Genomic DNA, 24,327 nt, shown 5'->3' on the forward strand with positions numbered 1-24,327 from the left:
GCGATAACCAAACGTGACATCTGCTGGCTGAGCCATGGAAGAGCTCGCACTGCTCTTGTCTGCAATTCCTCCTCCTTCCAACACGGGAGTCACAGTAAAAACATTGTTCCTTTTCACATCGAGACCAGATCTCACCAAGAACTAAACACAACGTGTTGCAGAGTTTCATTTTAATTCGTTTGAGCCTAACATGTCCATGTTTGTTGACAAAAAGCTTCAACACAATTGGAAATTAGGTTTATAACATGGTACAATGTATTTGGATTTCCTTTCAAACAGGTCATGATAAGACGTGACCTGTGCGATGACATTTTGAGGGATAAATAAATCCAGTTTAGAACAGCCTCTGAAGCTGGCTGATTCACACACACAGCCCCCTTTTTTTGGCAAGCTTTCTGCAAGCTCACATGCAGTTATATACCTACTTGCCATAATTTCATGAAATAATTTCTATAGAATACACATGTGCACACATGCACACACATATAACCTACATATATGCCTGCATGCATGCATGTTTGCAGACACGTGTCTGTGCCTGACTAGAAAGCGGTTTCTAAAGCAAGGTGGAATACAGCTCAACAGAAAACAAAGTGAAGCTGCTGCTGGAGGTGGAGGCGGTAATTTACCTGTCGCCGAGTGAACTCTACAGAAATCCCCCGGGAACTGCAGGCGTGGAAGGGGGAAGCAGTGTCACTTGCCAGTAAGCGCTAAAGACCTGATAAACGAAGGATGGGTAGGGAAATGAAAGTGGTGTCATACAGAGAACAGGATGCTGTCGTGAAATCACAAATAATAACATGTCACCACATGCACATAAATAAAACCGTGGTCTCTGACAAGGGGCTGAGGGGGGCACTGACAGTGCCTGGCAAAACACGTATCTCGGGATCAGAGCGCAACGCTGAGTCATGGAAGAAACATTTGCAGCCGGGAGACGATGTGGCTCTGTGCAGCCCGTCGGGAGCAACGCAAGGAACAGGCAGCAGCCGCTCGACCGGCTCCATCCCTCAGCCACGCTGTTTCCCCAGCCCACGGGTGAGCCTGGGGCCGGCGCTCCACGCCGTTCCCGAGCATCCCTCCCCACTGCTGGGTACCGCAGGTCTTCCTCCGCACCTGCCCCGCGGCCATGCCCGCCTGCAGCTCTGTCCATCAGTCCTGATCCTCAGCCAGGCTCCTCTGATGCCTCCTAAGCTTATCAGGGCTTCCTAGGCAGCTGTAAGCTCTCCCCTCTTGGCATTCAGAGTCATGCAGCTGCCTCATCCCCATCCCTTCCCTACTGTGGGCTCCCCAGTTCCTGGTAAATACGACAGCTCCACTCCAGAACCATCACCCAATACCCACACATCACACGAGCAATCATTTTGGAGGAAGAAATTAAACAAAATGCTCTCCAGCAACTGAACTGCCCCTGCTTCACACCAGCAGTATTGAAATGCAGATTTTTGCTCCTCCTCGGGCACTCCTTGTGTCAGCTCTGCAGTGGCAATACCCAAGAGCTCCCTGCTAAATGCTCTTTAGTGCAGTTTCTTCGGGCTCTGTGGGATTGAAACACTGCTGAAATTGTTTGCAGCAACCACAGTGGGCACGTTTCTTCATGGGGAGGGCCTGGTTCAGCTCTAATATTAACTGGGGCACGTTCTTCACTCCCATGTACCAGGCTCCCTGAAAACACACCTTCAGGGCTGCCAGCAACAGAGCAGCCAGCCCGCAGAAGGGATGCCTTTTGCTCTTCTTGTTTTTTTTTCAGTTCTGTTTAGCCAACATAAAGTAACTATCACCAGCCCAGAGCATCGCACACTAAAGCACTTGCATCATCCAGAGAGACAGCTCCATGTTCTCAAACTCTTGGGGTCACCGGTTTGGCCCCCAGACATAGACCTATACCTTACAGCTCAGTTACCAGGAGCTCTCGACTTTAAAAGCTGCACAATTCATCTTTATTAATCTAGTTGCACAAAGCATCCTGTGGTCAACAAGAAGGGATGCGTTTACTCTTAATTGTCAGTCTCCGGAGGCTACTTTGGAAGAGCCTGGGACATGGTGGCAAAGCAGAGAGGCAGCGGCGATGCTGTGCTTGAGGACGCCTGGCTGCAGCTCACCTCCTTCACCTGGGACCACACTCTAGTATCCCAAAACACTGCAAACCATGGAGGCCGAAAGGACATCAGATGTTTAGACACATTCCTGGAGGCCACATCCACCAGTGCCTGAGAAACAGTGGTTTCCCATCCCTCTGCAACAGCATCTCAGTAGCCACGTACAGTCCCGCTTGCCAGCAGACCGGGAAGCAGGAGATGGCAATGCCTCTGCTCTAGGGTCCAGGCTCAGGCTGAGCACGTGGGACTGGTCGCTGCTGAAAACACGTGCCCAGGACCTGCCTTAGTGCTGTGATTTCCCTCGTATCGGCATCATTGCACTGCAAAGGGAGAACCAGGCCAGGCTCGTCGGGTCCTTCCGCGGCTTTCAAGCAGCAACGCAACCAAACCCAAACAGGACATGCAAGTAGTAGTTTCTCAAGTGGTGCAATCCACTGCTGCACTCACAAGTCTTTCCTTTTTTGGGTGAACTAACTTTATTTTCCTTCTTCCCCTAGGGCAGACTTGTATTAAAAACTAATAAGTCCGAAGCACAGTGTGAACCTCAGATAACCCCTCCCTCCACCCCTCAAATTAGGTACTTCAGCCTCAGGATGGAATTAATTAACTTCATTTTTCTTTTTGTACTAGACGACAGGAAAAGCATGGTTGAGATCCAGTAATAACACCTCGTCGCCTTTGCTAAAAGGTCACCTTTGGCACTGCCTGCTCCACTGATGACCTGCGAGAAGTAAATATCCCAAATTTCAAAACTCTGCTGAGTTTGGAAATTAATTGTCAAGAAATCAGTCTCTGGCTCGGAGTCCACTGCCTTTACTGGGCTTTGGACCAGGAGATGGGTGAAAAAAACCTGTTAACACAGTAAGAACTGTCTTTCATATTTGATCGCCCGCAGTTTCAACTGCCCTGGTCAAGCACGTGGGGTAGGGCAGCAGTCTGCTTCCGAGGGGGCTGGCAAAGCTCCTCTTAATTCAGATTCTCCACCAGCAGGAGCGAATTCTGCGGGAAACAAAACAACATCAATACTCTGCATGCTTTGGAAATGGTCTTTCCTGTTGTACATTTTTAGGAGACGCTCTGGGCTCAGTAGCACTGTTGTAGTCTCCACGGCCTCCAAGGTCTTTAATTAAAACCAAATACCTACTGTGCTTAGCAGATGAATGAAAAGTAATTTTTTTAAATGGTAGTGATACTTCAGTAGAAATTTTAAAGACCACAGAAGTGAGAACATAAGTGACATATGGTCTTTGACTATTTTTTCCACTTCCTAGAGTTCCCAGTCATCCATGACTGTCCCTAGATTGGCAAACTTGAGAAATATTTAAACAAGTGGGGAGATAAGTTACTTATTCTGACATTTTTGCATGTGTTTCTGAATTGAGGTAAGCATTAACTACTTACCATTTGACTAAGGTAGAGCCTAACTTCTTATTCCTAAGGTCTGAGAACACAGCAGAGCTCTTGCTGCAGCTGGGAAAGCTGCGGTTGGACTACGGAGGGCTGCTGCTCCCAAACTGGGGGAAGACACAGATGTGGAGGACAGATGTGTCCTGCTCATGAGGAGCAAACAGTGCTGCAAGAGAGAAAAACCAAACCAAACCAAACCTGAAGAGGACACGTGCTGCTTTTCCTGGAGGAAGAGATGGTCCATGCCCAACTCCAGCTCCATGATGCATTTTCCATGGGAAACTGCTGCCACGAGGTGATGCTTGGAGGGGACGAGGTGCATAGGAAAGCACTTCAAGTTTCAGACCAAAGACACCAGGTGGGGAAAAAAAAACAACCAACACACTGCCAGTTTGACTCGAGACATGAAACCGGGGTATGAGACTATTGTAATCAGTAACACAGTAAGAAATTTTCTCCTGTCCTTGGGAAAGATATAAATGTGACTGCAACCGTCATTAAGCTTTACAGAGAGATTGTAATTTATATAGTCAGTTTATAGCCTGTAACATTCATTTAGACTTACTGGAAAGCTAATAACTTATAGCTAATAACTTATAGTCAGCTTGTAATCAAATCTTCCTTAGAGAAACAGTGCTACGGACAGCAAGGATTTACAGGTAGTTTGTATAGGTGTCTTCATAAAGAAATAAATTAATTCTAACAGTAATTCAAATCACTCACTCTACCAGCTCTCTCCATATTTAAATCTAAGAGTCCGTGGGTGCTAGAGGAGCCTCAGGGCTCTCAAGGCCCTACCTCAAACTCACAGTTCCTCACCAAAACAGAGAGTTTTTTCCACCAGGCTGGAAGAAACCAGCCTGTGATATATATTTGTAGTGAGAAAAAGGAAAACAGCATACTGACCTACCAGTGATGTTAAACACCTGGTCTTTTCTTCCCTCAACTTGCCCGTTATAGTTTTCCACCACCATCAAACAAGACGCTGATATTCCCCATGCCACCAGACTTGCAAAGCATCCACATGACCTGCAGAGCGACTGAGACATCTCTTGTAAATATGGCAAACTCCACAGGTACCACACAAGTGCATGGGCCCATTTTAACAAAACAACCAGTAAAAAAAAAACAAAACAGAAGAAACAGGTCAGATGGGGATCAGTTATCCCAGCTGTGCTCAGAAACTTGTCTACAGAAATCAAGGACTTTGCTGCTTCTAACACTACCTCTGTCCTTACTTCTGCTGTCCTGTGCACTTCTGCTTTACCCACGCATCCAGATCTTTAATGTGAGCAGTCCTGGTAAATTATAAGCCATTTGCATGCAGGCAAACCCCCTGAGTAGAATAGCAGTTATGAACATGTCTGCGCACAGCGGCATAAAAAAAGATGAAAATGCAAATAACGTAAACGGCTTGCATGTGTAATCTCTGAATTCCTTCCAAGAAGGGAGGATTGGGAAGAAACGGTCCAGCGTGGGGCACACGTCAGGACGTGTCCCCACCAAGGTGCGGTGAGATGACACAATGGAGGATTTTGGGATACACTCTTGGGATTTTGTTGGCAGGGCAGATGGTGCCGAGGACTGCCCAGGGCAGGTCTGTGGGTGACCGCAGCGGGGTGCCACTCAGATCCCGGAGACAGCAGCAGCAAGCTAGCTCTACAATAGAGAACAAACCCACACTAACAGAGTGCTGGCCTTCATCTCCAACCCCTACCTGGAATGCCAAGAGGTCTCCAGCGCGTTGGGGAGCAGCCAAGGCACGCAGGGGCAGCCGCCAGCGCTGGCGTCTCCGTGCAGCACTGCAAGACCAGGCAGCCTGCGCCGGCAGCGGTGTGGGCATCTCGGCATCGGATCACGTCTGATCCACCACGTAGCACGGCCCAGGGTCTGGCTCAGATACGCGGCGTAACGCTCCTCTGCCTTGGCAAGCTACTGGCCAGCCAGGCGAGAAAGAGCAGACAAGCCCAACGGTCAAAGACAAAAGGACAATGTGGGCTCAGAAAAGCAAGAATACTTTGCAAAATCATTGATTCCAAACCAAATGAGGTTCGAGGAACCTATATAAAGTTCTGTCCACAAGTTATGAGAAATGCAACTGACAGATGGGGTATTAATAAAGCTGATTTCAGAAATGAGATTGCAAGCTGCTGACATGTTTTTAAAACACGCAATTTCAATCAATTTTCTCAGTTTTTAAACATTGCATTGTTTTCAAATAACTTTAAGGGAAGTCTTGGCTGGAACTGGTTTTCATCATAGTATTGAAAAATGTTAGGACAACTCAGCTAGAAAGTGAATTATAAGGTACAGTTCAACCTGGAGATTAACACAGAGGCAAAGATTACCAGATGAACTCAAGTGAGAAGCAGGCAAAGACAAAGGCAATGTTGGATTTGGGACTTCACAGAAGAGGTGGCAAATGAAACATGTAAGAGTCCCGTCCCCCCTCCCCGTCTAACTTTTCAGTCCATTCAGTGGGACTTTCTGAGACCCAGAGTTTAACTGGCTGGACATAATCATTATATTAGACATCTTATACCATCCAATTAATGCAGAAGCAAATGTAATTGTACTAGTGTTTCTTCATTTCATTTTGCATTGTCCTTCCACAAAAATTATCCTCAGTTTTGTGGCAAAATGGAACAGAGGTGAATTTGCAAGACAACACAAAATGTCTCTGTGATTTTATATCAGCCTTGCGCACGATGTGCGTTCACAAGGCTCGCTCGCAGTGAAGTGAGCTCATCCAAGAAACTCAGAGGGCAGGCAAAGGAGTCCTGCCTCCCAGCAGCCAGGTCTGTAGATGTGGCATAGGGGAGCTAGACGGTATTGAATGCCAGCTTTAGCAGAGGGACAGCACCTGGAGATCCAGCCTTGCTGATGAAGAAGGATGAGGCACATGGGCACGTTGCAGCCTGGTCCCCAAGACAGTAAGGAGGAAGGCACAAGGACCAGGCGGTTCTTACCTAAAGTCACAGTCACAGACAAAGATCTCCATCTTTTCAAATCCCCTCTGTGAATCCTGCACCCCTTTTAGGGGAATGAACCTTACTGATATTTAAGCATGTTGCTTCCGTGTCCCTGAATAGGCTTTGGGAAGAAGATCTCTGCATGTGGCAGGCTTTGGTCCATGGCTAGGTGCCAGCTTGCCCTCAAGAAGCCTAGATCCTCGTATACTAGTTTTCTCTTCAGCTAAACCCCTGAATTTCACCTGCGAGCAAGCGACAGCCTGGGCCTGGCATCAGAAGTCCTGCGCTCAGGGAACTGGGCTCCAAAAAAGGGCAGTTTATGCTCAAAGTTGAGGATGACCTGCTGTAAACCATTACAAGCTGATGATTTCTCAGAATGGCTATGCAACTTAAGAACCAGGCAAGAAAAAAAGTATGCTACTTAAAATTCCTGTATGCACAGATAATTTAAATCCAAATTGCTGGTTTCCATCTGTGCTTCTGACTCTTCTGAGGTTCAGCTATGCTCAAAGACTGTCTGCCAGCAAGGCACCCATACCCAGTAACTACTCCAAACACAGTCTACAAGACAGGAGTCACGTCACTGAAAAACGTCTTCAGCCTTTGGCTGCTCTTGCTAATGACAAAGCTTGTTGGATAATTTACACAGATTATTTTGCTCATCAAACACAAGCAACAACAGAAGGGGTAGGGTTGTTTTGTGGTCTGGATGATGGGCAGGAGTGTATCCCTGACATCAGACCTCATAATTCAATAAAACACACGACTGTCAAAGCTGTCCTGAGTCTTGCTACAGCAAAGAAGCCAATGATATAGTGTGGATACAAGGTCTCAGAGGAGCTTAATTAATTTAAACTGACTGTTACTCCACTGAAACAACAGAGCTGTAGCAATGCTCATGAGTTTGGCCGCACTATTCAAGAAAAGTACATTATCTAAAGGTGAAGTGTCGTTTCAAACAGGATTTTAGGTTATGAACCTCCAATTTACTCCCTTTCTCCCTGTTTTTCCCCTATCACCTCTCTTTCTTGCCATGTTTCTGTGTCACTCTGTACTGTTCCTGTTTCAAGTGTGTAAAATTGTGTTTGAGTTGCCCAGACTTTGAAGCGGTACAATCATTTTTGGCAGTAGGTGCCTTGAAAAACAGCACTGCTTCTCTAGCCAACCCTACCACGTAGTCATACAGAAGTGCATTTTTTAAACTAATTCTCAATTTCTAACTGTAAAAAAATATGTTAAAGATGGTTTAGGAAAGGACATAAACCTTTTCTTTGGTCAGAAAATAGTCTTATTAATAGTCCATAGATTAACGTCTTATGACTTGTCTATACTGGGACACGCTAAGGTCTGAAGGTGTTTTATCAGTACGTTCTTAGTGCTAAAACCATTCTCTTCTATTGAGATAATCTCTTACATTGATGGATTATAATCTGTCTGAAGCTTGGAATCATCTTACATGATTTTGTTATACTGGTGTAAAGAAGCAAAAAATCTTCAGCATACACCCAGTAGCTTTACATCATTTTTTTTGGTATTAAAAATAATAAAAAAAAAGTTTAGTTTAAATCTTTTACATAATTTTGTTTCCTTTTTGGCATGATTCTGTAAGGAATTGGGCTGGGACCAAAAGCCAACAGACTTCAAGGCTGCTCAGACCCAGCCATCAGACAGAATGGGGACATCCCTCTCATCTTGCCTCAATGCAGCTGGTAACAGTTTGAGCAATTTTTGGTAAATCTAAAATATCCTTCGGCTGAGAAGGACTGAGAGTTACCTCTAGAAATCTGTACAGCATGACCTCCAGTTTGAAAGGAAATGGAAAAACTAGGAGGGGGAAGAAACAAATGACCCCAGCATCATGCCAGGCTTTGGGGACAGCAAGATTTGGCATCTTGCTCTGCTGTTCTGTTAAATGATTACTGAGTCAGGGTACAGCTGAGCCCCATGCACTTATTTAACATCCTGCTGCCATCAGTCTGTTCATTTGTGTTTTGTTTTTTTTATGTACGGAGAGGAGAGGGAGGCTTTAAAACACCAGGAGATGCCATCAGCAGCCATTCACTCCTCAAGGGCTTGTTGTGCCACCATCACTGCCTACCTCATTGGAGGGACGGGGATAATAAGCTCAGTCCCCGACTGCTTCTCAGAAACCTCCTTATGGGAGGGTTGGGGGCTTTTTTGGCCTATGAAGTTGCAGGGAGGTAAAAGCCACTGGAGAGGCAGCAGGGAGCCGTCCCAGCACAACCCTCACGCGGCGTGCCAGATGCTGCCGGTGCAACGTGCTTCCATCCTTGAGGCTCCCCTTAATGCGCCCACCAGGCAACGATGCTCCTCAAAAAGAGCCAGGAGTCGCCTTGTATGGAGAAAACCATCACGGCCCCAAGATGAAAAACACCGTGGAAGACAGATGCAGCCCACTTTGGGAACCCTGCCACAGCATGTCCAGCAGGGCCAAGAACAGCTCACGTAGTGCTGCCAGTCCTGGGGACAAGGAACCCACCTCTGAGGGGTCTGGGCAGGCAGCACGCTGATCTACCCGCCCTGATACCACCAACAGAAGCCAACAGTGGAGTTGAACCACAATAAAAGATGCACTAAAGAAACTGGCATATTGAAAAGAGATGCACAAAGTTAATTATAAGGATTAAGTGAATAATTTACTGTTGATTCTAATTTTAACTGAAAATGAAAAGCAAATTTTGACCGAAATCAAACAAAAATCGATGTTTCCCTCTGCTTTTGCTCTTAAAAACTGAATCCTGAAACAATTCAGTGTTAAAGACAAGATTCCTCTGGTCCAAAACACTCAGCCTGGAAAAGAGAGAAGTGTTGATGATGGGGAAAGATGCTGCTACTCCCCCTTTCCCAGCAAAACCTTTTCTCTCTTTATCTGAGCTCTGAAATGAGCCCTCCAGTTCCCACGCTATGAAGTGTGTTGAGCTGGCTTTGGGGAAAAGGTAGGATGAGGGTGGAGAAACTTTCATCCTCTCCTGCTGATTCGGTTTTCTCTTTTGTATATGGTTTTTGAACTTCTGGTGCAACAGAGAGGTTGAGGTGTCCTTAACCTCCCTCTATCACCGTTGCGCTTCCCATTGCAGATGCGTTCCATGGCCACATCCTTCCTAAAATGAAGGCATGAACCTGTTGATTGCCCTGGATCTAACTCATTATTTTATTTAGTTACTTTTTATCCTCAATCTTTTTTCCATATTGCAAGTTGATTTAACAGATGACTATGCCACTCATCCAACCCTCTGCTCCAGAAAGTACCATACCTGCATCCAGAGGGCTCTTCCCAGAGTACATATATATTCTTACTGCCCACAAAATTGATTGAGGGAAAAAAATAACCTTGTTTTAAAAGGTTTAATGGGATCTCATTTCTGGATTCATATAAATTATTTAGATTAGCACAAACATGAATTCTGCAGTTGAGGAAAAAATTACATTTTACTGCACTAAAGAAGCTGTCTTGATGTTTGATTAGGTTTTCTTTGAACTCGGCAATTTTTCAAAAAGCATACTCCATTTTTCTGGGTTTAACCTCTCTGACATAATCTTTGAAGGCCCCCACTTCTTTCTCATTATATTAAAAAGCCATTTCTGTTGTGTGCTACATAAGGATTTGTTTAGTTTATTTAAAAAAAACCCCAACACCTTTCTCTTTTGTTAATATTTTAAGTTTTTCAGGACAGTGAATATTCCTTCTTGTACAAGTGTGAAAAGCTTAACACAAAGCAGATTCTACCCCATAACTAATAAAAAATAGAATAAACAACATCAGATTTTGGTCAAGGCATGAACTGCATCATGACCAAAGGCGGCAGTTCTTTTTACTTTACTTTACTCATCTTTTTACTTTAAGAACTGAAACTTTTTTCCTCTGGAAATTTGTGCAAGCTCTGGAAAATAAATATTCATGGAAAAAAATGACCCTGTAGTTCTCCTGTGAAAAACTCCCACCTTCTTTATAACCTATATCAGTTAAACATACTGCACCCAAATAGCACAGCTGCCCATGGGATGGAGAAAAGGACTTTGCCTTGGTCTGTGTTGTGGAGAAGGGGCCATGCTCTGCCCGATATCCTTCATTTTTATTTGGCATTTTGAGACTACCTGAAGCTATTGATCTAATTAATGTATTTGACATATCGGCCACAAAGTAGGTTCTTGACAACACACTCAATTATATTTAATCCTAAAAGAAGAAGAAACAAGATTCTCTAGCTATACTAATACAGCATTTTCTCCAGAAAACCAGCACAGAAGTTTTTTATTTGGGTTTTTTTGATTGTTTGTTTGTTTTTAAATCAGATTTGGTTTTTTAAATTCTCTTTCCTGGAGACAGTGGCACCACTAAATACAGGTGAGTTTTCAGTAAAGCTCCCCTCACAGTCATGTACTGAAACATCAGAACAAAGCAGCATTGGGTCTTGACTTTTTTCAAAACACACTTGTGTCACTGTAAGGAAAGAGGGAAGAAAAATCTGGGACATTTTCACACCTGAAAATCTAGCTGCTACACCTTGAAAAAGGGAAATGCCAGTACACCAGTCTGGGGATGCTGAAAAACTCAGAATGTGACCGTGAACCCTTTCCTCTAACCGATCTCTAAACTTACTGTATTTTCTGGAGCTCAGAGACATCAGACATCAGTTTCCCCCATCCACAGTGAGGAGGTCCCAGGGCCGATAACATTGCAGCGATAGACCCCAAATTTCTGCAGCGAGCTGGAACTTGATTTTCTCAAGAACACAGCACGCATGGGCAAAGGCAACATAGCTGGAATTTAACAGTTTAAGTAGTAATTATATTGGGCAGAGAGTAGTACAAAGGCTTGGGTTTAGTTTGGGTGGAGGGACTGTGCCTTCATCACTTTGCCAGCCGCTGTCCTGGCTGCACTGGAGCCTGTGGCCAGGACCCTCCTCTTCAGTAAAGCACATGGAAGAAATCGTCCCTCTGTCACTAGGATATTATTAATAGTGCATTTACTTTCTGGGGAAGAGAGACCTCTACATCCAGGCTGATAATCAGACATGGTCATTTCAGCGGGATCCTCACCTGAACACAAGACGTGGGCAGTGACACAGTCCCTACAGTGGGTTCCTACAGCTCAGCCATCTCACGACAGGCACAAAAGAGCACGTGGGCATCTCCAAACCAGTGTTGCACCAGTTTCTTCCACTGTGTCCAGCTTGGGAGGAAGAGCTGGGCTGGACCAGCGGGCATTGCTGGATGGCTTCACTTCTCCGTGCTGCCCAGCACTCGCACATCCCACTGAAGTCAAGGGGCTCTGCGCTTGCTGACAACCATGAAAATAAGACAGCTGGTCTTGCTAGCATTGAATTAAAAAAAAAAAAAAAAAAGGACAAAAAAGGAAAAAAAAAAAAAAAAGCACCGTTCTCCACTTTTGCATGGTTTTAAAGCAATTTTCCAAAACAGACATCACTGCGATAGCATCTTTGTTCAGGCTGTAAATCAGCAGTAAGGAGATGAAAATTCAATCCGAGGCTCTCAATAACACTACCCAAGAGAAGAAGATAAAGAGCAAAAGGAATCGGGCCTCAGTCTCAGCCTAGCACTCCGGCAGATTTCAAGAGGAAAACAGTCAGAAAATTGGCCATTAAAGTCAAGTATCTGAGTGCCTGCTGACAGACGGGAACGCACCGCCGAACGACCCAGGGCCAAACTACCAGAAGTATCTCAGCGGTTCAGGAAAATGTCATGGCTAATCTCGAGGCAGAGGAAGTATCTAAAAGCAATAAGTAGGTTAGTGCTCCATGGTCTGGAGCCAGCAGCCAGTCACAAATGACCCGCAGAAATTCGGGCAGAGAGTCCAAGCAGCACTTTGGTTTCAGAAATGACCTCGGACAATGCGTATATGCTCCAAGATGATCTGGACGGTAAAGAGTAATACCAAATTGTTTTATTTAAAGTAATCTTTATGACAGAATAATGAATTAGAAAAATAAATGATTTGTCTAATGCTCAAAGAAGGTAAAATAGAGGATTTGGGGGCAGGGAGCAGATGGAGCATAGAACTGCAACGGAATACAGAAGGATAGGAGCATCCAAGTACCTGACAGCGCAAGTCAGGTATTTTAAAAGAGATTTTTGCGTACTTTGTTGGTATACTTGTGTGGACATCCTTTGACCTCATATGACATTTTTTTTTTCCATGCTCTGAAACTAGCGTGGGCTGTGTGGGGAGAGCAGAGCGGAGAAGGGAGAGGATGAGATGGGCGAGAGCAGGGAGACAAGAGGACAACCTCCCGCAGTTCGCCTCCCCTCTTCATCCTTCTGTCTCGCCCATTGTTCGAGTACTAAATTTGGCTTAAGCTGGAGGGAAAGGATATCAAGTGCCTAACAAATACTCTAAGGGAGAAAATGGCTAAATTGAATTTTCTTGTAACGTGGCAGAACGCTGGCGAAGACCCACTCTGCTGCTCTGTGCTGCCCTTCAGCAGCGGCCCCAGGGGCACCCAGCTGCAAAGACAATCCCTGCTCTGCATTAAGATGATAAAATGAGAAAAAAAAACCCCAAAACCCTCAGTAGAAAAAAACCAGCTGAAATAAACAAACAGGAATAATAACGCTGAAGAGAGGATCTTTAGATTAAAAATTAATGGCAGCTAGCTAACGGGCACTAGCACATTGCTGCAGGGCTCCCGCATACCCGTGCAGGGACTTGCTTGAACAGAGAGGACGCAGAGGATGGATGCAAGAAGGCATTGGGGAGATAATACAGTATTAGAGAAGCAGATAGCATAAACAGGGAAGATTTTGATTAAAAAAAAAATCCACCAACCCTCAAGCCCTCCGGTGCTGACTCTACATGACAAATTTTGAATTCACCAAAGTGGATCCGTTTTCTTTAGACTTCAGTCGAACCAGGGTTTTACCCTGCCAAAAATACCGACAGTAAATGGTTTGGAGGAAAAATGTCACATATTAAAAGAAAAAGATAAATATTTAAAAGAACAAAGCAAATATAATTCCTTAATTCCCACTGAGGGAAATGTGTATAAGAGAAACAGAATTGTATCTACCAAGGAGGATATTTGATTTATTCTAAGAAAAGAAAATGTCTGTATTTCCAGCACAGCATGTGACTTTCCCATACGAGCTTCCTAAGAGACCAACAGCTGTCCCTAACCTGCCCCAGTAACACGCCTGTGACTGTCATTTACCATTCTGTTCCTATTATTAAAATTAAAGGGACATTACCATCCTGGAGGATGCAGGGAACAGAGCAGGAATCCTGCCACCTCCTGGCTCAGGAAGCTACGAAGCCCATTTGGCAACACTGAACCTTTCCACATGGACATAATTTCCTCCAAAGCTTCCAAGGAAAGAGCCGAGGAGCTCGCCTGCGGTACCTGCTGGCAGAGCCTGGATGACAGGAGCACAGCCACTGTCCTCGAAGAGGGCTGGGTAAGGTTTTGACCACCGGCTGGAGGCTATGGGCTAGCAAGGTTCATACCTTGGGTAAAATAACAGCATGATTACTGAAAGGCTCTCCAGACAAAGAATTAGAGCATAAAATCATATTAGTACTCCCCACTTGCGCGTGTTTGACGCTCATAGGTTTGTCTGGCAGAAGCTGTCCTTTGCGGGGGGAGGACAGCAGTGTCACAGAGCTAACCGATGAACGTGGCTCTGTCAGGAGGAATACTCAGGCCGTGATCGCTTCAGTTCTGGGTTATAGTTCTGTTTAGAAATGAGCATAAAATTAATTGGCATGCACCTCAAATGGGTAAAAATCTTACTTTTTGGTATTTCTGCCAGGGACCTGGTTTTGCCCCTGAGTTATGATTACTGAGTTCCCTAGACAGCCCCCTTAAACTGAGAGTGTGTGAAGAGTTGGTGCTACAGGAAAGATAGGATAGTCTCTGATAGCTTTAAAGCTCACCAAGGTAATGAAAATATTCATTTAAACTGTGCTGGCATACATCTCATTGAGAAAAAGAAAAGTGAATAATTGTTTTCAACTCACCAGTTAATCTTTCAGTACTTTAGGAAGACTATTCTTCTAAATATTTTAGACAGGTAGATTATTCTTGATGCCCATGGTTCTACTTCCACACTTGTCAACGAGCTTTCCTAATGTGTCCATGTCATTGTACTCATGCGAGAGCTATTACCGAAAAACCCAACTGGTCAACTGGTCAACTCACACAAATAACCCAAAGCCCAAAACAACTGCTAGCAGTTGTCAGCTAGAACAACGAGAAGGAACAAATGGTTTTGGAAAAAGCCTATTGCGAGCAAGGGTTCTCTAACGCCCGGCATCCCTTGACCACTGCTAGGGACTACCCAGCCACAATGACCCTGGTGTCTGGCACAATAGCTACAGGTTCCTGAAAAATGGAGAGGAAAACTGCTGAATTTGAGGCATTCGTAAAGAGAAATACAGCACACAGCTCCCGCATGTCCCTCCACCAGTCCAGACACTGGTCAATCGCTCCACGATGGGCAACCATGCAGTGAGGAAAAGAATTGACATTAGAGGCATTGTCACGTCTTCCAGCCAACACACATCCAGTTCAGCTTGTGAAAATTGCACTGAATTACTTGCTTGGGAAGTTGCCTTCACACTGGCAAAAAAACCCCCGTTGTAAACAGTTCACTGGCAAAATCCTGATGTTATGGGCTTGTGCAGGTAAAAAGAGTACAACGCATCTGCTTCCAAACAAGCTTTCTAAAATAGAATTTTTGCTTGTTGCTTTACATGAATGCCAGAGAGTTTCTAAGAAAATTTAAAATGGGAGGCTACAAACAATATACATTTCTGTCCCTCAGTTCAGTGCAAAAGGCCTTCCCTAATAAAAAACGGATTAATGAAGCTATAAAACTTTAAACGGCAGAACACTGTTTAATTCAGCTAACAGACCCATGGAGAAGAACCCGATACCCTGCAATTTCAAGTGTCTGCAATTTATTTTAAGATGATGCCCTTGTGTCAAAAGCATCCGGCTTTCACAAAAGGCTGGATGGTAATTCTGATAGGATTTCAGCTCGACGCTGCACAGACCACAGCACTACCGTGGATGGTGCCAAGGGCAAAGAAGAAACACTGAGGCAGAAATTTCTGAACAAGTTTCCAGCGAGGATGTTCCCACAAGGCTACATGAGGAATCACACAGCTCCTACTGGGGATGGATGCTGGGATCATACAGAAGGGATGATTCAGTGTCCAGCTCCAGAGATTCCGATTTCCTAAGGCATGGGGGAAAGGAAGGCAGGAGGTGGGAGATCCTCAGGCAGACCGAGTGGACATCCCCAGCTAGACTGCGGACACGGGCGGGTACGTGCATGCCCTCAGGTTTGTTCTGCTCTGTCTTTAATTCGGCAACACCAAGTGAAGCTCCAAAGAAAGGGAAAGCTGTGGTCATGCTGGTAGGTAACAATTATAACCTACATAATTACAAGTTGATTGGCTTGACATTGCTTTTTAGCCAGAAGCACTGAAGGTGTGACGCAAGACTGGATAAGTAAATAATTAAAGATTGGCTCTTAATTAATGCACTATTTTATGGCGAAAAATTTCCACAATACAGAACAACACAAAAACAATATTCAAAACCGTCATTGCTCAACGGTGGGACTGGAACTTAGTTGGTAAAAGTAACTACGCCAACATAATGCCATTAGAGCTTTGTTTAGTACTACCCAGTATTATGATTATTAATTTAAACAGTATTTCACAAATTATATACAGCATTGTCAAGCCAGCTCCATAAACTATGGACAGACAGATTTCCCAATGTAACTTAAGCAAGGAATCGTGCAAGGATGTGTATCTGGCCCTTTTAAACATATTGATTAAAGAGCTGCAGGAATTTAACGTAGATGAAACAAAATGTTGTTTCCCTTACTTAAAAAAAACCTTTTGGGACAGCAATTTTTGTGAACAAGTCAGCCTGAGGCAGCCACCAGCATAGCAAATTTCAATGCAAGTGGTTAAAACTTGCCAAAGTTATAAGACACCAAAGATAAAGTGTTATGCCAAGACTTGTCAGGTAACCTCAATTACGGGTAATCTTAATCCTAAATAGCTCCCCAGGTGCACAGAACATTGCTAAACAAGCCCCGCTGTAGCACCAGCCCTTCTGACAGCAACGCGAGGGCTTGCTTCATCAATCTCTTGCACACCGGCAACCTAGAAAATACAGAGTTCAACCTCCCCTGCCTTGAAGAGACCCAAGTTGCTGTGAAAAAGGTGTCCCTGGGGTGGCCTGGGCTGGAAGGAGCCAGGATGTGACCCAGGGAGGGGTCGAGGTCTGCGCCTCCAGGAGCACCCACCACCAGCAGCAGTCTCTCCGGGGAGAGGGGACCCTCCCTGCACTCACCCAGCCTCTTTCTCCAGCACTCAAGTCCTTCCTCCACCTCCACGGAGGCTTCTGTGCCATTCATGATATTTTGTGCATTTTTTTTTTTTTTTTCCTATCTGCTCCCAGCTTTGGCAGGGTTTTAACAACACACTGCCTGAAACGTACTTTCTGTTGCTCTTTGGATATGATATGCACTATCAACCACTGAATAAAATATATAGATAGTGAAGCTGTGAGTAGCATGAACTCATCTTTGCTTTCCTACAAATACAATTCTGCTTGTATGTTCTTATTTATTTTTAAGACAGTAGCAGGTTAAATCTGCCTCAGACTGGTGCACTTGATATAAATTAACCCCCTTTTCTTCATGTGATTTATTTTGCTTTCATCTTCTCAAATCTGGCTCAAAATACAAATGCAGTAAAAACAGGTTTTTCAAACTCCAGGGCCAGTATAAATCTTTTCATCCAGGCTGCTTTTAATACTGTACTGAAAACCTTTCTCTTAGCATACCAATGCTTCTCTGCAGTGCCTGCAACATAAGCATTGCAGCACACCGCTACTACATGAAAACCTGGAAATAAAACTAACTAAAAATCAGCTACAACTCCCATTATTCCGCCAAAAAGAAAAGCTCTCCAGTACCGCCAGATTTCTGCCACCAGGTTATTTATTTGGCTTTTTTCTCCATGTGTGTATCTAAGAAGTGACCCATTTCTTTTCTGTATTCACATTCCTGGTGAAATGTAAGCATCCTTTTTAACCACTTTGTCATTTTTCTTCTACACTTTTTCAGTTCCCCAGTGCTTTAACTTCATCTGTCCTGATGAGACTTGGGACCAGAATACAGCTGCTTCTCTTCCCTGAGAGCAGTTTCAGCTCCACGTGTCAAAACATATATTTACTAAATATGTCAGTTTTAAACTTAAAAGACTGAGGAAAGCACAAAAGTCAAAGTGTTACTTTCAGCATCCTTAACCCAACCATACAGCATAAATTCGCATAATGGTACAAACTAAAAATGAGCAAGGCACACAGAGGGCTGCGAGTATATCATAAAACCATTTTAGTACTAATTTTCAGTTATGTGGCTTGCTTTGGCACGGTAATAAATCACAGAAAGCCACTAAGATTGCCCCAGTCTTGGTAGAATAATTGCCTTAGAATAGGTTTCCACAGTCTCGGGTCCAAAGCATGATGAACAGTAAATTGAACTGCATTTACTTATTTAAGGAAAAAGACTGTTTCTCTGGTTTCCTTCAGAGCCACCTTTTAGATTAAACTCCAAAGATTTGGAGAAGTCAGTGGCTGTGAAAATACCTCCACGCAGGCTGTGAATGATAAGTCAGCCAAAGGCTTGATTACATTTTGAAAGAAGCAGAGCCATCAGTCATTGGGGTGCTCGCTGCGTTCCCACCACATTTGTGCCTTGCGCCGCTGGCCTGATGAAATCCCTGCCAACGAGATGCCATTCAACTAAGTCCAAAAGAAAAAGAAAAAAAGTATCCACATGAAAGCAGGCCCACATTTTTTTCCTATAAAACCAAATTTTATGAAAAACACTGGGGAGCTGAATCAAATTGCTTCCTTCATTCCCAGGACGGATGTGTGTGGAGGGCCTATCCTGATATCTAGGACTTGGTGCAGAACAGGGTCCCTGAGAGGTGCTCTGCAGCTCATCCATTAAATCCATGCCCTTTCAGCTGGTAGCAGTGAAGGTAATAATAATGCCCATTTTCCTAAACAATGGCAGGCTGCCAGCAACCCCAAAAGCAAAACCTCACTTAGATTGGATTGTAGCAGGACCCAAGTCACTTAATAAAATCCCGCCTAAGATGAAGGATCTTTCCTTCTAAGACAGCTCTCCTCTACGTATTCTGAATTTCTTCTTTGTTGGTCTCTTTTCCCATCATTCCTTTTCAAGCAGCTGATGGGAGGGATTTTGAGCTGAAATAGGGCTACTGCTCCGACATCCTTAGGGAAGCTGGGGCTGCTCGTGCTGACCTCCGGAGAGAGCCCACACAAGGTGGGTGGCTGGACACCCCTCCCAGCTGGTGCAGAGGAACAGGGGGGTCCTGACCCACCGCAGGGCTTGGGAGGAAATGGTTCACTTCACAGAGATGCTTTTTTTCCCTTCAGTGATTCTAAAAAGTGCCTGGACAACCAGCCTAGAGGGATGGGGAACCTACAGCTGATGTGACTCCAGAGACCAGAGGACCTCAGCTTGGGCACAACGTCAGCTGCAGGCATGGGGTGTTGCAGGATCAGGCAGCTGAGTCTTCCAGTCTTGGCAACTGGTTTCCAACAGAGGAAGAATCAAGACTTGCATGTCTAAACACCCGGTTTAACATTCAGATCCAAGATACTAACGATAAAGACACATACATTTTGTCTCAATCCAGTGCATTAATTAAACAACATGGGTAGATCGTGGCAGGGGTTGCACATCCTCCCTGAGTCTGTGATGCTGTGTGCTAACTTCACAAAGTCCTTTGCTTTTTGAGAAAAGGAACAGATTTCAACACCCCTCTGTACTTGGGTAGCCTGAAGTTGCTTGAGACTGTGGTCTGCCCACCCCGGTCTCCGAGCTTGCTGAGCGTACCAAAAGAGAAGAGGAATTTCAAGCCTTATTGCAAACTTCAAACAGCAGAAATTTGCTGCCTGATGACTCTCTCAGGCCTCTCAAAAGCGTACTGACAGATGCCTGCAGAGAAGGGATATTTACATTTTGCACATAAAAATCTTTATCCTCAAACCACTGAAATAAGCTAAATCTCCTATGTTGCTGCCAACCTCCCCAGAATCCAAACCAGCTGCCTTAAGCCATGATTCGACTTCCAAAGATGTATCTCGTTGGCAATTCGTTAGCTGAAGCATGACTCGCGTTACCCAGCGCGAGCCTGCAGCACGCTCAGCCCATCGCCTCGCCGCACCAAGACGCCGCCGAGCCTACCTGTCACGAGGAAGCTGCACCGGCCAGCGCCCGCTTCGTTGATGATGTTGCAGTTGTAGATGCCGTAGCTGTCGCGGGAGAGGCTGCCGACGGTGTATTCCGTGGAATCCTGGACGTCGAACTGGCCGGTGCGCAGCAGCTTGCTGCCCAGGCGCCACTCGTAGGTGAGGACCCGGGTGGGATATGCCCTCAGGACCCGGCAGCTCATGGTGATGCTCCGACCTTGGCCTTGCCGTATCTCCAGGAAGGTGGGCTCTACGGCGGGGGGGTCTGCGGGAGACAAGAGCGGAGAGTGGGAGCTTCGTGAGCGAATTAGCGTGAGCGACAGAGTTAATCAGCCGCTGCTGAAAGGCTAGAGCACCGCGGCACGACCTGGCATCCACAGCAGGGAACTCAATAACGGTAAGTATACAACCTCGATAGATACCCATCAGCTAGTAACAGAAACGTACACATCCAAGGCATTGCATTCTGCTTATTGACATTTTCTGCGGAGTACTTAAAGATACCGTGCTACTTGACCGACGTTATCACTCGAGAGGCAGCGAGAGGTCCTGCGCCTGTGCAGCCCAGGAGGCTCAGCCCTCCGGAGCCTCACAGAGGAACCACAGACCCCGACACACGGGACTTTCTGGAAGGGGAAGGGGGAGAAAAAGAGACAGAAGCCTTGACTCGGTTTAGATAAAGCACACAAGACAACAATGGCCCTGGCACGGCATCGAGGCAGCAATTCTGCGTTCAGTAGGGGACCTAACTTTGCAGTGGCAGAAGATGGATCAATGCAGCAGCACAGACACCCCTCCACACCTCATCCCAGCAGCTGCCTTCAGGCTTCAACAAATACATAATCATATGTTAATATTTTCTATCCACTCAGGTGGTAGTTATGATATTCCAGTAAGCACAGAATTGGCCGTTTTCCCATAACTTGAATTAAACTGCATTTTAAATAATTTAGATTTGCAGCTACAAACTCTGACAGACTTTTGATTCCAGCAAAATACAAAATAAATAAAATGTAGCCAACATACAGTGTATGCAAAACCCTAACTTCACCCTCCAATTTGCCTTTTGATAACTTAATCATTGCAGAAGAATAAGGGCAACCTGGACAGAATAATGTTGGCACTCAGCTCTTGTCAGCATAGCTACTTAGATCAGGTAACGTGCATGAAAAACGTGCATGTGTTTGCAATTGAATGCAAAACAGTGAGTGACAAGACATTCTGGCTCTTTAAAAAACACAGCTCATTTTTTAGCCCGTGAGAAAGGAGAAATCCTGAAAGCCTCCTGTGCCAGTAAGAGACATGAAATCTTTGCATCCATATTAAAAGAGTTGTCTTACAGACATAAAACATAAAAATATAAAATCCCTGACAAGCTCTGCAAGAGAACGATCTTCACAGAGTCCACGCCGTGCTCCTTTCAGAAGGAGCTCTCTTTTACCGTTATGTCTCCAAGAGCATCTTGTCCTCCGGTTCTTCATTGGTTGGTATCATCTCCATCACAGATACTAATAACCTTCAGACTCTTTATATTTCATTCCCTACAAAATGGAAGCTGTAAACAGATTCCCTCAGCTCCTGTTAATTAGGAACCATACTTGCACATGTACTGCTGCTCACCATCTCTTGCTTAGATGAGAATCCAGCTAAACACAGAGTACTTGAACTTAAGGTAAATTTTGGAGACTGTCATATTAAGACAACACTGCTTAGAGCTCATGACATCTACGTATCGTATTTGTAGCTCATTGCAATAATCACCATTTATCTTGTATCATGATCCAAGTTTAGAATTGCTGGGAGAGGACTACCATGATTTGGCAGCAAGGTGAGCGGAGAGGCAGAAGTGATGAACAGCATCAGAGGTGGGACACGGGGCTCAATGGTGCAGGATGATGAAAGGGCAGATATTAACTCTGAGGACAATTGCCCCTGACTGAGATTCCCCCAAAAATGACTGATGAAGAAGAGATGACATGGAAACTACTGATTCAAAACCCCATTGATCCCAGCCTGACCCTTCCTCCTTGTAGATTAAATGTCATATGGCTTTGTATAATTTTGAAGCCAGATGCTTAACTGGTACACAGGCTGCAGTACAGCCACAGAGAATTCCAAATAAAAGACCAGAAATGCTAAATCCTCAATACCACAAGCCTTCTTTCCATTGATAACATCCCCTAATTTTGTGTCATCAGAAAATTTCATCACAGCTTGACTATTCATTCTGCCTAGGTACAGAATAAAAAATATCAGAGAAGACAAATTAGTAAGAAATTCCACTTGTCTCTCTCTCCAGCCTCATGTTTGCCCTTCCTACACAACCCAATAGCGCCTTCATCTGCCCTCACTGTACAATCTCTCCATCTTATTCTGCTTCATTAATAGTTTTGCAAGGCAGTAGCTTTGCAGAGAATTGTTGTCTTAAAGATAAAAATTACTCTTGGAAAAGAAAACGTGCCAGATCTCAGCTTTCCTCTGAGGGAGAGCTGTTTAGCTAGTCAAGCCTGATCTGCCTTTCACAGATTCTTATATTTTCCTCAAAGCACTCTGTCTTACAATTGTATTTTCCAAATACCTTCTAAATCATGATATGTAATGAATGTCAGAGAAATTACTAATCAAATTTACTAATATTTACTATCGTCCAGTCATTTCTCTGCCCTGAGAAGTAAGCTCTCCAAGTTTTCTTTCCATTTCAGCTGTGATAATTCCATACCCGCAGCCTCTTCAGCCCTATTGCCTTTACCCTCAGAGCCAGCATCATAATATACCTTGAAATCCAAGCAAACTTCTCACCAACTTTGAGCTGGACACAGATTACCCTATCAAATAATACAACATAAGGATGCTCGAAGAGCATCCAGCTGAAGACCCTCCTGGCCCAGCATCCTCCACTGGTCCTGAGTGCCGGGGGAGAGGGAGAGCACAGAGGGCACTGGAGAGCTTTGGGACAGGAACTTTCTGAAAGCTGTGTGTGTGATGTGTTAAATAGCCTTTAATGGATGATTTTGCTATCATTTTCGCCCATTACTTATAAGGCCATTTAATGTTTGAACATCCAAAACTTGTCTACAATTTACAATAATGTCCTCCTCTTTTGTTCGTTTTGCTGCTTCCATTTGATGCACCACATTCAGTGAACAATAATTCTCTGTTCACCTCTCCATGGCAGCTCCACTTTAAGGACTTTTAGCATATATTGGTATTCAGTCCTCTCTTTCTTCTTCCCCTGGTTTATTTACTTATAGGATACTTTAGCCTTCTAAATAGCTTTTAAATGAAAGTTTCCCCTGCCTTTAAGGTCAAAACAGTCTTTAAAATAGAGAACTTCCATCTATCCATGAACAGATGATACCCAGTGACAGAAAAAGAAAATTAACTTTGGTTGCTCATTTCAGAGTTACACTTTTGCAGGTAATAACTTTAATGGAAAAGGAAAGGGATGATAAAAACTACAATATATAACAGTAGCCAGAGCTAACAGTTTATTTTTCTGTTTTTTGTTTTTACAAGATAGTGACTTCACAGCTAGCAAAGGTGCTAGTGTCTCAGGCATCTTCTGAGAGTAATGATGCTCAGAAGGAAACTTACTCCGCAGCTGTTTGGAACTTATATGTGTTTAATTCATTTACATTAGCTCTTCCCCAAGGCTTTAGCAATTTGATTTAATTTACTTTGCTGTACTTATTCTTATCTTTCATAATTCCAGCATTAGTTTTTGAAAAATATATGGAAAAGCCGCAACGGAAATACAGTTCATTCTCTTAAACAATTATCTTTGGAAGCAAACAGTCTGAAGTTAAAACAGGCTTTATATTAATGTTTAATGAATTTTTTTAGCCTAAGTACATTCATGTCTTAAGGATTAGAAAATGGAAAATGAAGGCTCTCTAGTTATCAAGAGAAATGACAGCAAGGCTGCTTGTTTGTTTGAAAGCAGACAGCTGCTCTTCATGGTGCGGATCATATCATGGTCTTTATTGTAAGATTTGTTAAGGAGAAAACATACCATTCAGTGAATTTATTTTGACTGTGTGGCCTTGAGCAGAGACTTTTACCTGCTGATTTGGTTTCTCCAATTTGCATTCTAGCCTAAGCAAATTAATTAGTTTCTCTCTCCCAGCTCTAGCAACAGGAATAAATATGAAAAACTGATGCCTCTGCTTCAGTTCCTATTGCATTTGTAGCCGCTTTTTATTTGATTGACCCAATAAGAATGTTCTTCTGACAACAATCTACGTCAGCTACAGAGAAGGAGTAACCTTTAGTTACTCTCAGGGCAGGATTTGCACCACAGAAAACAAGAGCAGTAAATGATAAATCAGGTCAGGTGACACCATCTTATCAGGGGCTGAGGGTCCGGGAGGGCAGGGGATGGACGTCCGGGATGGACGGGGCGATGCGGGAGGGGGGACTCACACCCTCCCAGCCAGGGACCGCTGCTAAACCACCACATATTTAAAATGCCAGTGAAGCCAAGCTGATTTAAGCAAGCGCTGTTTCCAATATCTGATTGAAACGTACTGTAAATTATTTTATTGCCTGAGGGATGTG

At 44.3% G+C, this 24,327-nt stretch overlaps 1 protein-coding gene across 1 annotated transcript in view; it reads right to left on the bottom strand.

Annotated features, from left to right (window-relative positions):
* MDGA2 (MAM domain containing glycosylphosphatidylinositol anchor 2) overlaps positions 1-24,327 on the bottom strand; it is a 244,219-nt gene that overhangs the window by 60,836 nt on the left and 159,056 nt on the right. The window contains exon 8 of the mRNA XM_010579851.1: positions 19,766-20,035. Coding sequence (XP_010578153.1) covers positions 19,766-20,035 — 270 coding nt within the window. The remainder of the gene's footprint in view (positions 1-19,765; positions 20,036-24,327) is intronic.

The sequence above is a fragment of the Haliaeetus leucocephalus genome, unplaced genomic scaffold, assembly GCF_000737465.1.
Source record: "Haliaeetus leucocephalus isolate CR32 unplaced genomic scaffold, Haliaeetus_leucocephalus-4.0 Scaffold678, whole genome shotgun sequence".
Taxonomy (NCBI): Eukaryota; Metazoa; Chordata; class Aves; order Accipitriformes; family Accipitridae; genus Haliaeetus; species Haliaeetus leucocephalus.